Genomic DNA, 12,622 nt, shown 5'->3' on the forward strand with positions numbered 1-12,622 from the left:
GCAAGGCCGCCGCCGTCGCCGCCGCCGCCGGCAGGGCGGGCGCCAAGGCCGCCCCCTGCGCCAAGCGGGCGGCCCGCGGTCCGGAGCCGGGCCCCGGCGGCCGGGGCGGGGGGCGGCAGCCCGGCGGCGAGGCGGCCCCGCCGCCCGGCAAGGGCAGGAAGGGGAAGCGGGCCGCCGCGGCGGGCAGCGGCCATGCGGCGGCGGCGGCGGCGCTGGCCCGCGTCGGCCACACGGACAGCAGCTCCGACCTCTCCGACTGCCCCTCCGAGCCGCTCTCCGACGAGCAGCGCCTGGCCCCGGCCGCCAGCAGCGACGCCGAGTCCGGCACCGGCTCCAGCGACCGCGAGCGGGAGCCGCCCGCCGCCCAGCCCGCCGCCGCCGAGCCGACCCGCACCGGCCCCGGCCCCGGCCCCGGGCGCGGAGCCCCGCCGCCCCCCGGCCCCCGCGGGGATCCGCTGCCCGCGCCGCCGGGCGGGGGGCGAGCCCCGAGCCGCGGGGAGCCGCCGCCGGCCGCCCCGGAGGAGCTGCAGCGGGAGGTGGAGGAGCTGCGCTCGGAGAACGAGTACCTCAAGGTGAGCATCGCCCGCCGCGCCCGGCCTCGGCGGGTCCCCGCCCGGGGAGGGGAAGGGGGAGGCAGCGGCAGAGGCGCAGCCCCCTCCTGCCCGGGAGTGCGGGGTCGGCGCCGGGGGTGGCGAGTGGATTCGCGCAGTCTGAAGTCACCTCCCGCGGGACCCCCCGCCCCCGCCGGACCAAATGCCCGGTTTCACCCGCGGGAGGGAAAGAGGGGCAGGGAGAGCCAGCCGGGCTCCCCGGCGAAGCGCGGCCCTGGCACGGCTTAAGGGCAGATAAGGGACTTAAGCGCAGATAAGGGACTTAAGCGTGTGATCACGGCTCCCTGCAAAAGCCCCATTTGTGGAGGCTGGATGAACTTAAGTCTGGTGCAACATGTACCGTGGCGATGTTACGTTTGGTTGGCGCGGTGGTAGCTCAGCAAACCCCAACTCTTTCTAAAGCACCGCAGACACTCTACTGGTTAGCGCGACCTTGCTTTCCAGGAACTGTTTTCCTCAGTATCACCCTTTAAGAAAAGCCAAAGAAACCGGTTCCCTCATTTGATGTGGAAAGGATGACAGCATTACGTTGTCTGTTTATTGTGTTGCTTTATCACTGGGAAGTGAAGCCACTCGTTGTGAAGTACTAATAGAATAACAAGAGCAGCAATAAAAAGTGTCATTGCATCCTTGTACAGGTAGAAAACTACATCGATGCGCATTCATCCTCGGAGAAACAGAAAGCTAAATTCAGGCGTGCTCTGAGCTGGGTTGACCTGCGGGAACCTTTAGTTGGACTTGCACTTACAATCTGATCTTTTGGCACAGCAAAGAGGCTACATCCATAAAGATCTATAAATAAGATAAACTGAGATAATCATGTAACCGCAGCTACTGTACCATTTGACTCTGCTGCTGCTGAGAACAATCTTTCTTCCCTGATTTTGGAAACACCCTGTTGTCGAGCAAAATGACCATGGAAATCCAAGGGAGTTTTGCTCTGGAGTTGGGTATAACCTTGGGAGAAAAGGGTGGTAAAGATATAGACTGGGCTTGTTAAGGGGTTTTGGCTAAGGGACAAGAAATAATGTTCAGCATAACAAAAGGTTAACAGCAGGGGTGCTGCAAGGTTCTTTGCTGGGTCTGGTGCTGCTTAATGAACTGGAAAAAGGAACGAGCAATGATACAGCAAAATTTTCAGATGACACTAAGTTTTGTTTGTTTTTTTTTTTTTTATCTTAAGTCAAGCCCGGCAAAGACCAGACAGAACTTAATCATAGACTTAACCCCCGAGGAATAAGTGAAAAATGAAGGCAGAGGATGGGAAATAAATCTCAATATTGAAAATTTGAAGCACTTGGAGAGAAGAAGGACTGAGTATGCACTTTCCTGGCTTATAAATGCGTTGTGTTAACTCAGGAACATTATGAGAGAGAGAGCAATGAAAATCTCTGCTGAGTGTGAAACTGCAGGCAAAAATGATGTTAGATTTCTGTGGGAACTGAACAGAGAATAACAAAGAAAATATTATAATGTTTTATAGATCTGTAGCTGTTACACAGATCAGTGGGTGTACCTGAAATACCATGGGCACTGCTGGTCATCTAGAAAAGGATAATGCAGAACTAGACCAATAAAAATTATTGGTGCATAGCAAAGCTTTTATAGCACTCATCGGATGGAAAACTCCGGTGTCTGTTAGGGAAATGTAATAGTCTGTAAAATGATGAGCAGCACAGAGAACCTTTATCAGAAGCTTCTGTTTTACTTGACAGCCCAGAAGCAAGAGGAGATGTAATGAGATCAGAATTGATAATAGGAATTGCTTTAGGAGTGGGTAAACTTGCACTGCCATTAAAAGTCACAGAGGCCAAAAGCCCAGGAGCATCTCTTTGCATTACAGGATTTGCACAATTATAGTACTTAAACTTTAACCTATTATGAAGAATGTGTTAAGCCTCTTGTGTCATAGTGAAAGTAATTTTTAACTACGGGAAACTGAAAAAAAAAAGAGTTTTTCTGAATTGTCTGGGACTGATCACTGTTAGGGTGTCCCACCTGAGGGACTTTCTCATCACGAGACCTAATTGACATTGGCAAGTCCTAGGTAGAGAACTTTATTCTACATCATTTCAAACTTCTCACCCTGTGCAACAGTGTCTTCAGGTCTTTCACCTTGATGACTTCATCATCTACAGCAATTGTGTCCCAACCCTTCTTTGATTTGGACTCTGACTTTTTCAGCCTACAAGTATTTCTGAGACCAGTAGGATAATACAGACTGGTTTCTTGGGGCTCTGTGTCTCAGCTGACTTCCAGTGGGCATGTCCTGGTGCCCGGAAAGCCGCGAGCTCACGCTGTCACCTCTTCTGCGGGGAATGAGTATATGGTCTGTCTGCTCTCCTTGGCCACCTGGGTGCATGAAGCCTTAGCAGTTGTGCTCCTCTCCCGAAATGGTTGGAGAAAACCCAGTGGTGCAGAAGTTATCAGGAGAATTCCCAAACTTCATTTTCCTTTCCTAGGGAAACCTACGAAAACCTTCTGCAAATTAAAACCACAGCATTGCCCGAGTTGTTTACTTGTGGGTTTGTTCCTTGCCTTTTTTGCAACGCGGTTCTCTTGGTTGATATTGGAGCGAGCTGTGTTGCTCCTTTAACTGGAGGGGGCTAAGGGATAACGGGGAAGCTGTCAGCTGTAAATAGACAAATGATTAGATAAATCCCAGAAGAAACTGTTAATTTCCTGAGCGTGGCCATATGCCGAATTTTGTAGTTTTCACTCCTCCTTATCCCTCCCTGCAGCTGGAGTGCAACAGTAAGTGTGCATAATTTTAAAGCCTGTTTCAGGGAAATTTATCATTCGTGCAGGAAGGTCTTTCATGTATCTTTCCTGTGTCTGGAACATAGGTTATGGAACATAGTGTGTGTGCATGTGTATATATATATATATACACATAGACATAGACTTAGCGCTGAAGATTACTGGAGATTAAAGGGCTACCACAAAAAACAAAGCAAACAATCATTTGTTTTTATTTCTACTCAAGAAGTGTTAGAAGTCTCTCAGAATGCTCCATGGAAGCCTTTGCAGAGCAAACTGTTGGTGCTGCAATCGTCTCAGAGTTCATATACTGTGAGCCAGATCTCAACCTGATACCAAGTTACCACCTTATATATGTCCAGGGACTGTGATTTTACCCTAGATGAAACTTCGGCTCCAGCAGTGGCCAGCTATCTGTAAAGTTAAGCCTGTAGATGAAGTGGCTGAGGAGAAGTGTTTGCATTGGGAAGTCTCTCTTCTACTACCTCTGTGAAATTTCATCATTGATTTCAGTTGTGTGTATTTCTTGCGTAACCTTATTTCAGCTGCCTATGGGGGAAGACTGTAATACTACAGCAGCATTTAAAAGGTATCATTTATTTGTTGATGTGTAAGAGAGAAATTATGTCGTGGTGCCTGACTCTGTGGAGCCAGGAGGTCATCGGTAAGTGCTAGCGGCAGGTAAAGTTTTAGTTATTGCTAGCCAGTCCTGTTAGTAATAGCAAAATACTGCCCACACAAGTGGTTGTTTTTCAGGATTACTTTAAAGTGTCCAGCACGTGGAGAAGCGTCATGTACTATGCAAGTCCTTGGGAAACTTTGACAGAAGTTCTTTGTGATGTGGAGCCCTCTAAAGGATGAGGGATCAAGAGGGCTCAAATATTAGCAATTAAAAATGTTCTTGCTTTATTCCTGCCAAAGTTTAACTCAGTCTGTTTTAATTAAATAAACGTGCTAGCAGAAACAGCAGTGGTATTTTAGTCGTGACACATGCCCCTTTTCTCTTTACATCCTTCATGGCCACAGTGTGAAAGCAGCCTCCTATGTGAGGCATAACACTTCGTACAGCCCTTAAAACGAAACTGGTGCTTGCTCTGCTTTGCTTTACCGGGCCTTCTCTTTGTGTGTGTGTTGGTGTAAGTTCAACATGCCAGAAATGCTGCTACAGTGTGGACTAGCACAAAAATATATTCTAAACTATTTTGGATTTATTAGATAATTGTCTCATTTACCTTGCTTTGTCTTTATTCTTTCTATATTAATTTTTATCTGAGACATATGCTGGATATAAATTGAATAAGGGGCCACTCCAAGCCCCTTATTCCACTCTGATACATCTAAAGGATGTCCATTTTTGTTTAAAATCACAGTGTGTGTCATATGAGGTTACATTGTATTCCTCAGCTCCCTCGAAACTGTAGATCTTCGAGTCCATAGGCTTGAGATGAACTCATGAGGAGTAACACCACTGTTGATTAACCTGTAGGGACTTGTGTATGTCAAAGGGTTTTGCAGAGCAAAAATGATGCGAAGCAATGGGACCAATTTTTTTCCATTTAGTGAGGGTTACCGGGGTTAGCAAAACAAAGCTCATCCCCCTTCTCTGCTTGACATGCTGCTTTTCCCACCTGGTGACTGGCGGTCCCAAAGAGAACGGAGGTGATAACCCTGCCTGGGGCACAAAACCTGCGTGGCCAGGCTCGGCCGGGGGAACGGTCAGCTGTCGGAGGGAGATGTCACTTTGGGGAAGAATAGCGAGGCCGTGTGCCTTGTTAGCCCCAGCTGTGTCCCCGTCAACCCCTGCACTGCCTGGAGGGGATTCGCTGCATGATGCAAGGCAATAGTTTCCCTTGGTGGCCCTCAATAGATGATATCAATGTTGTACCAGCCAGATGACTCCTCGAACGGCTTCAGCCACCCCAGTCGAGGAAGTGTGTTGAAACAATACCGGGGCTAATGCTTGAATGAAGCAGAAAAGCTGCCAGACGCTGCTCTCACTCTCAGATCCTGCAAACTTAAACCAGCCCTGAAGCCAACAGGTGCTCACGGTCCTATGATTTTTCAGTTCTCATCTTATTTTGTGCACAAGCTTCAAACAACGTCGGATCGGTGCACGCCTGGTAAAGTAGTTTGGTTTGAGATTTAAACAATAATATCAGGGGCCCAGGGACTTTAGGTTCATTAACATATTTTGCAAGAGGCAAAAATAATGGTTGTTGCTTTCTTCCAACCAAAGCCTTTTCGAGCATATTTATCCCTACTGCAGTTCTGCTGTAAAGTGATATGGGGGATGTGTTTATTCCTTAGCAGCAGCAGCAGCTCCTACATACAGACAGTTTGAGATATTTAAAATACAAAAACAGAGATTACGTAAAATCACAGTTCATGAATCTCAGATTTATCAAGGACTTTCTAGAAGTTCTGGATTCGCCAGTGCAATAGCAGCTACCCACTGTAATTTCCACCCCTCCTCCCTTCCTCACTCTCTCCTCATTTGATTTAATGTATATTAAATAACTTTCTATTTTTAAAATAATACTGGCATAATCTATAAATATGACTTTTGGCTAAATTAATAAATACTTACATTTTTTACATACACAATTTAATTTTATCCTTCATTTGCATTTTCTTAAATACTGTACAGTTTATTGGTTTTGTATGTTTTTGTCTTCCTAGTTTGCAGATGTTTCCAAGTTAGTATATAACTTCTGGACACTGATCCGTTCTAATTCACTGGAGCCTAAAGACTTACAGTTTGCTAATATACATAACTGTAAATGCATAGTAATTAATTCAGTATCTATACATCTTTTATGCTATTTTCTGCATGTAATTTCTCCCTAATTGTAATTTCCAAAATTCCTTTTTTTTTTTTTTTTTTTGACTTGTGGTTGGGTTCCAGTTTTTAGTCTCTACTCACGCTCTGAGTTAAGAGCTTTGTCTATATTAGCCAGTAATTCAGATCAGTGAGGGTAGATCAGCAGGGTGACCTAGGCGCAGCTGGTGCTGATGCCCCTACCTCTGTCTTTATATGCAGTTTAGGGGTATTACTTTGGGCTGTATTTAGCCTGGCCCCTTGAACAAAACATCATCTCCATCGTGCATGTGTTTTACAATTGTCCAGAGGACTCAAGAGTAATCGAGCACATTTGGTGCACCCTTGGAGCACTAGGTCTCTGTTTATTTTGGTTCACAAGGAATCCAGTTCTTGCGTGCTCTGTGGACCGAATGAGTGCTCAGTCATTGGGGAATGTGATCCCCAGATCAGTGGGGATGATTGGAAAATTTACTTTCAAACCTCATTATGGATCTCAACCAGACTGGCCAGGTAGACACAGCCCATCAGTTGTACAAGTATTCCTGGTCATTTCAGTGGGAATGACTCATATGAGTATGGGTTACTTAGTGTAATAGCTGCATGGCCTGACTCTTTCTCTCTCTCTCTCTCTCTCTCTCTCTCTCTCTTTTTTTTTTTTTTTAAGAATCCTAAACAAGGCATATTCCTATAATTTACCCTTAATTATACATCATTATAAATTAAATCAATAATAAACAAGCATGACATCAGTAAAGGTATTAATGAGATAATGGCTTCTCTTCTGACAGGCAAGTCTTCAATTTGCACAGTACAGATGTGAAATGACACCATCAGTATGTGGTTATTTGGGCTATGCAGCGATGTAAACTGCACACAGGCTTTCCCCTTTCAGCCAATTCACCTTGGCTTGGTAGACTGGTAGGGAAACAGTGAATCCTAATTCTCTTGCTTTTGCACTGAAGTCTAGGGGAATCCTGCAAATGGAGCAGCTATTTAAGTGTGGCCCTGTGTTCATACAGCCACCCCGGGAATCTCAGATGAGCGATCCCTGTTAGACCCCAAATAGCTGGCCTTTAGGAAGTTATTTGGACCAAGTACCTGAAACCATAAGTAGTCAGGCTCAGGAGCAGGAGCAGCTTGGATTTCTACTGCAAATTTGGAAAGAGCTGCCAGTTGGAAAGTTATGTTCTTTTCCACACTTGTATTTGTTCTTTCTGATGACCAGGGTGACATCTGGAAAGAAAAGCAGTTTAGCTTTTTCCTAAACAATGTTCTTTCTTCCAGGACTCTCTGCCTGGTGCTGTTCTTACTGAAACTAATAACCTAATTACCATTAAATTAAAGGGGTTCAAGAAGAGGCTCTCGTCCCCTACAGGGATGTACAGCAAAGTGAAGCTTCTTATGCCAGCACTTAACCTTCCAATTTCAATTGCCATTTTGGGATGCTGGAGCAGGTCCTCCCTGTTTAAGGAAGGGAGCAGGCTCTCCATTTTTTAGGTGCACAAAGAAGGATGGCCGCTTTCTTACTTGTTTGTTTTAATTACTTTTAAGTGCCTATTCTGATCTTTCTTCAGTTTTACAATATTAAAGTCCACAGTATGAAGCTCAATTCCTCCTGAGAGAAAGAGCTTTAATTCTCACTCACAATAATAATAGTAATAAGAACAATACATTTTAACGAAGTCAGGGATTGGGTTTATATAGTATTACCAGCTGCCTCGCAGCCAAAGCATCTTTTTTGTGAGCTACTGAGTTTGGGATTTTTAAGGTTCTGGCTTTGCTGCATTTACCATTGATTTCACTAATGGTTGACACGTTTTCCTTCAAAGCGGTAGGTTTGCCGATTTAGTAAGTAGGACCATCATAGTTTCAGTTGTAATTTCCACTTCCCTGGGTCTTTAACTTAGCTTCCTCTGTTTGGTGTGCACACATCACTTCAGCAGAGGAGTTTAAGCTGTCCTGGTTTTGTAGGTGTAATCGTAACAGCTCTGACTTAGGAGATGCTGACACAAGGTCTCAGTGTCTATGGCAGAATCACAAGTACCTACCAAGGCGAATAAGCTGTTATGAACTGGAAGCATCTACACCCTTGCCATTGGTTTTGTGGCCTGTATCAAGAGCAAGATTATGTCTTTACTGTAAGTACTAAAAGATTATCCCAGCATCCATAATTGTGTGCTGTCATACAAAATCTGAACCACATATCATTTTCCTATATTTTGACGTTTCAGAAGTGACATGCTCCTGTATATATATTTTTAATATATAAAAATAGGACTTCACCTTGCTACTCAAAAAGATTTAACCTGTCCCATTTGAGTTTTTCCTCCCTGATCTGGACAGACTACGTAGGTTGAAGCCCCAGGCACTGCAGTAATACAGCAGAAAGCAGGCTGGCGCTGCGTGCGGCCCGTATGGCGAGGTTTCCGTTCCTTATACGGTCAAAATTTGTTGTGCCTTTGTGTTTGCATGTATGTTGCTGTGTTTTAAAGCTCATCCAAAGGATGCTGTATTCCTAAATACAAGGGGTTGGGAAACAGTCTGATTTCTATATGAAAGTTTTGGGAGTAGAAAAAAAATTAAGTGTGGAAAAGAAGCTCAAATCAGTCAAAAAAAATCTGAGAGGAGAACTGTGCAAGGTTTTGAAGTACAGCTTTCTTGAGTTTATCCTAAATTCGAGTTTATCTGCAAAATTACATGAGCGAAAAGCAAACTGTGTATTTGTAACCAAAACCAGAGGCAAGCATAACAAAAAAAATCAAAGACTTGGAAAGTCAGAGTTGTACATTAAGGGAGGTTGAGAAAACTTCAGTTTTGAGGTCAAAGACAGGCCTATCTCCTGAAGTATAGCTCATGCCAACGCTTGCAGCTCTTCGGGGAACTTCTTTGGTGGGAGGAAAGACATTGGATTCAAGTCTCCAACGGAGACAGAGTGACTCGTAAGGCTGGGAGAGCTCCCATGCCCACTGAGAGGATTTGAGAATATTCGGTTTCAATGGGATGACTGTTTCAGGGATTAGGTTGTTTAAAATGATGTGAGTTTCACTTTCCAAATTTGGTTGTAATAAATACGTTGAAGTCAAATATCGTGGATTATTTGTCTTTAGAAACCAACCGGATTTACTAATTCCAAAACCTGATATAGAGAAGAAGGAAGTTTAAGAGATGAGCAATAACATTATAATTGCTCTTTGCAGGCCACAATACATGAAAGCCATTGCTTAGTTCTTAAATATAAACATCAGATTATAAACCAGATCCCATTAATTTGGTAATGACAGATGTTTTCCTTTATTGTGGATTTGTGTTTCAAAATTCTCAATTTACAACCAAATTATTAATCTAACATTAGCATTCTGAAGATGATATTAAAAAGTTAATTGAACTTAAGTCTAGCTGAGGTAGATTCAACTCCTGAGTCTGCAGACAGCCCTAAGCAATAACTCTGGTCGTGTTCATCCCAGAGGGCTGTATTAGCTGTACTTTTGGTATGAGTACCTTAGCCAAAATATCTAGTTAATAAACTGGTAATGCAAAAGTGTACTTCTTGTCCTAGGTTCAGAAGCCACTGCTACTCTCTAACCAGTTTCTAAAACCTTGACATTTTCTTCTGCATCTCTGTCTTTACTGGGTAAACTTTTACTTTACCTCCTGAAAGCGTCTGTAAATGTGAAGCACAGTGAAACAGGTGTACATTGAAAAGAAAAAGAGGTCTCCCCCTCAATTCACTGAAGCATACATTGCTATATTTTTCTTTTTAAAAGTATCAGTCACTTACTAAAACTTCACCAGTGTGTTGGCTGTAAACTGGCCAGAGTATTTGGCTGTAGCCTGAGGAGGAGTAGACAGGGCCCGGACCATAAATTTTTTTGAAAGAGTCCTGCTGGATTTGGTCTGCAGAGCTCATTTGTTTCCTCGCAGTCAGCTGTTTGTGGTTAATTAATGTATTTGCAACTTCTGAGGATGTCATTGCTGCAAGGGTAACTTCTGCTACTGTGCTTACACTATTATTCCTTTTCAGACAGTGTATGGCACGAGCATGATCCAGCTCACTGGGGAGTAACCCTTGAGCTTCTCCATCCATGCAAATATCCTACTCCTGCAGCTGTCCCAGGGAGACTGTGGGACAGGATGTCCCTACAGCAGAAATCTGAATATATTGAGAATGTATAGCGATATAGTGGGCTTGTGAGAAAACCTGTCTGTCCTTTCTGAGCATCTAGGGAGAACTGTATAGAGCCCTGGGAGGGCTGTACTGGTGGAGCAAAGCCTCGCTGCTGAGCTCAAAGTGGTCCTTTTGGAAGTAACAAGCCTTGTGCTTACCCCAAATTTGACTTATGCTGGCTCAACTAACCGAAGTTAAAACATAGCTGTGTAAATACTGGAGTTTTTAATACATGGATGGGATTTTGGTAGGAGTAACACTATAATTCTAACATAACTAAGAAGGCTAAAGAAGTTCGACACGTCTTCCTTTGGTCAGGACTGTGCTCAGAGACAAGATCTGTCCCTCATTTATTACTAAAGCTCCAGTGGAGTAAGATGAATACAGGGAAAAACATGACCATCCATCCAGTTAGGCCATGGGAAGGGGGAATGGTTGAGAGGACTACAAGGGGGCTGTAGGCAGACATGTTCATGGAGGGATGGGGCAGGGATGGTCCAGCCTGGCGGGGGACTTTGTCAAGGGAGGTAACTCCATAGCAGTGTCTTCTCCACCTGAGACAAGTGTGAAATACTCTCCAGCCATCCTTGGTATTTCAAGTGTTATTTACAGATCTGAAGTGAGATGACAGTACAGCTAGCACTGATACATGTTCTCCTTGAATCTTTTTTAAGCTATGTTTTCCACAGAAAATTTGGCCTTTATAGTATCAAATGCAATTTAAAAAAAAAAATATAAAAATTAATAGTTCATTTCAAATATCTTTCTCCTGGCTCTTTTTCTTGACTTTTTCCCCCAACTTTTTTCAAAGTTAGTAGAGTCATAGTTTTCCTGTCACGCAGTAGTTTAATGGCTTTTACCCCTGTGCTTGGAAGACTGAGTTTTAGCTCTGGAGCTTCAGCCATGCACAGATTAAACAAATGGGAATGATAGAGCTTATCCTGTTCAGCCGTAAATCTTTAAATCTGACTTTAGAGAGCATGTGCCACTCATGGTATAATGTGGAACTGGGACAGTTCATGATGCCCAGAAAAGAATGACCAGGTTGTTCGCATGGGTACAGGTTTTATTTTGTCCCTGTGGTCCTGTTATTGAAATGTGTGTGCACACAACAGAAACCCACTTTCTTCTGCACCCAACCCATCTGTCATTAAGCAAGTGCATGGTGCTAGGCTCAGATGGGACAGCATTTTCATATGGAACAATTTGGTATTTGGTGTAAAGATTCATTAAAGTTTTAAAGAGACAATTTCATTTTTAGGAAGTGCTGGTTGTTAAAAAGGCACATCACACAGTGATGCTGAGGTACTCTAGTTAAGTATGTTTACTGTAGTCTAAATAAAGCAAGGAATCAGTTCAGATAGTCGCAGAGTATTATGCACTTTTTATTTTAATTAGAGATGGTAAAATGAAGGTGTTACCAGTTTCAGGAGCCAGATAAGCATCTGGTCTGGTTTTAATTATTAAAGCAATTGTAAGAAATATAGTAAGTATTCATTAATTTAGTTCAGCATAATTAGTCTATGTTGGGATAAAACTTCTGTTCCTATGACTTCTGGAGCTGCGTGTTGCAATCTGTATCACTTCATTACTATGGTATCCTAGTGAGTGTGTTTCCTATTTTGCTCCCATGGGTGAGATTTAGAGGTATGATGGAGCACTGTTTTGACTTCTCACAGGATGAGCTGGATGAACTTCGGGCTGAAATGGAAGAAATGCGTGACAGCTATTTGGAGGAAGATGTTTACCAGCTGCAGGAGCTCCGGCGAGAGCTGGACCGGGCAAACAAAAATTGCCGCATTCTGCAATATCGTCTCAGGAAAGCAGAACAGAAAAGCTTGAAAGTTGCACAAACAGGCCATGTGGATGGAGAGCTCATTAGGAGCCTGGAGCAAGATTTAAAGGTGGGTGAGAGATTCACATTCACAGCGCAAGAGAGCAGACCGGGATTTGGCTCCCTGCAGTGGAAGGGAGGGTGACACATGAAACAGGCAGTAGTTCTCCAAACGTCAGGACCAATTTCCTTCTTCTGCGGTGGAGAACAAATATGCAGCTTATCATCATAAAAAGATGTGTTAGTGAGTAAAAAACCATGTGCTTAGATTCAAAATGAAAGAAATGCAGTCAAGTTACGTTTGTGCATGTGAAAGATTTAAAGGGTTTTGTTTTACTGGTTTTACTGAAAACCTTAGCTTTGCAAAACTGCATAAACAAAACCTGATATGCTTTTCCCAATTCATGCCATTTCCTTCCTTTTCTCTTCTT

The 12,622-nt window shown here is 43.9% G+C and overlaps 1 protein-coding gene across 2 annotated transcripts in view; it reads left to right on the forward strand.

The window, feature by feature from the left end:
- Nucleotides 1-452: 452 nt before the first annotated feature.
- The window catches only part of MTCL1 (microtubule crosslinking factor 1), a 110,811-nt gene continuing 98,641 nt past the window's right edge, over nt 453-12,622 (forward strand). The window contains exons 1-2 of one of the 2 annotated variants that reach the window (XM_082325154.1): nt 453-572; nt 12,037-12,261. In XM_082325154.1, the coding sequence (XP_082181280.1) occupies nt 12,064-12,261 (198 nt within the window). In that variant the 5' untranslated portion in view covers nt 453-572; nt 12,037-12,063. The remainder of the gene's footprint in view (nt 573-12,036; nt 12,262-12,622) is intronic. The other variant, XM_082325155.1, reaches the window with a different exon arrangement.

The sequence above is a fragment of the Platalea leucorodia genome (genome assembly GCF_965183815.1).
Source record: "Platalea leucorodia genome assembly, chromosome: 1".
Taxonomy (NCBI): Eukaryota; Metazoa; Chordata; class Aves; order Pelecaniformes; family Threskiornithidae; genus Platalea; species Platalea leucorodia.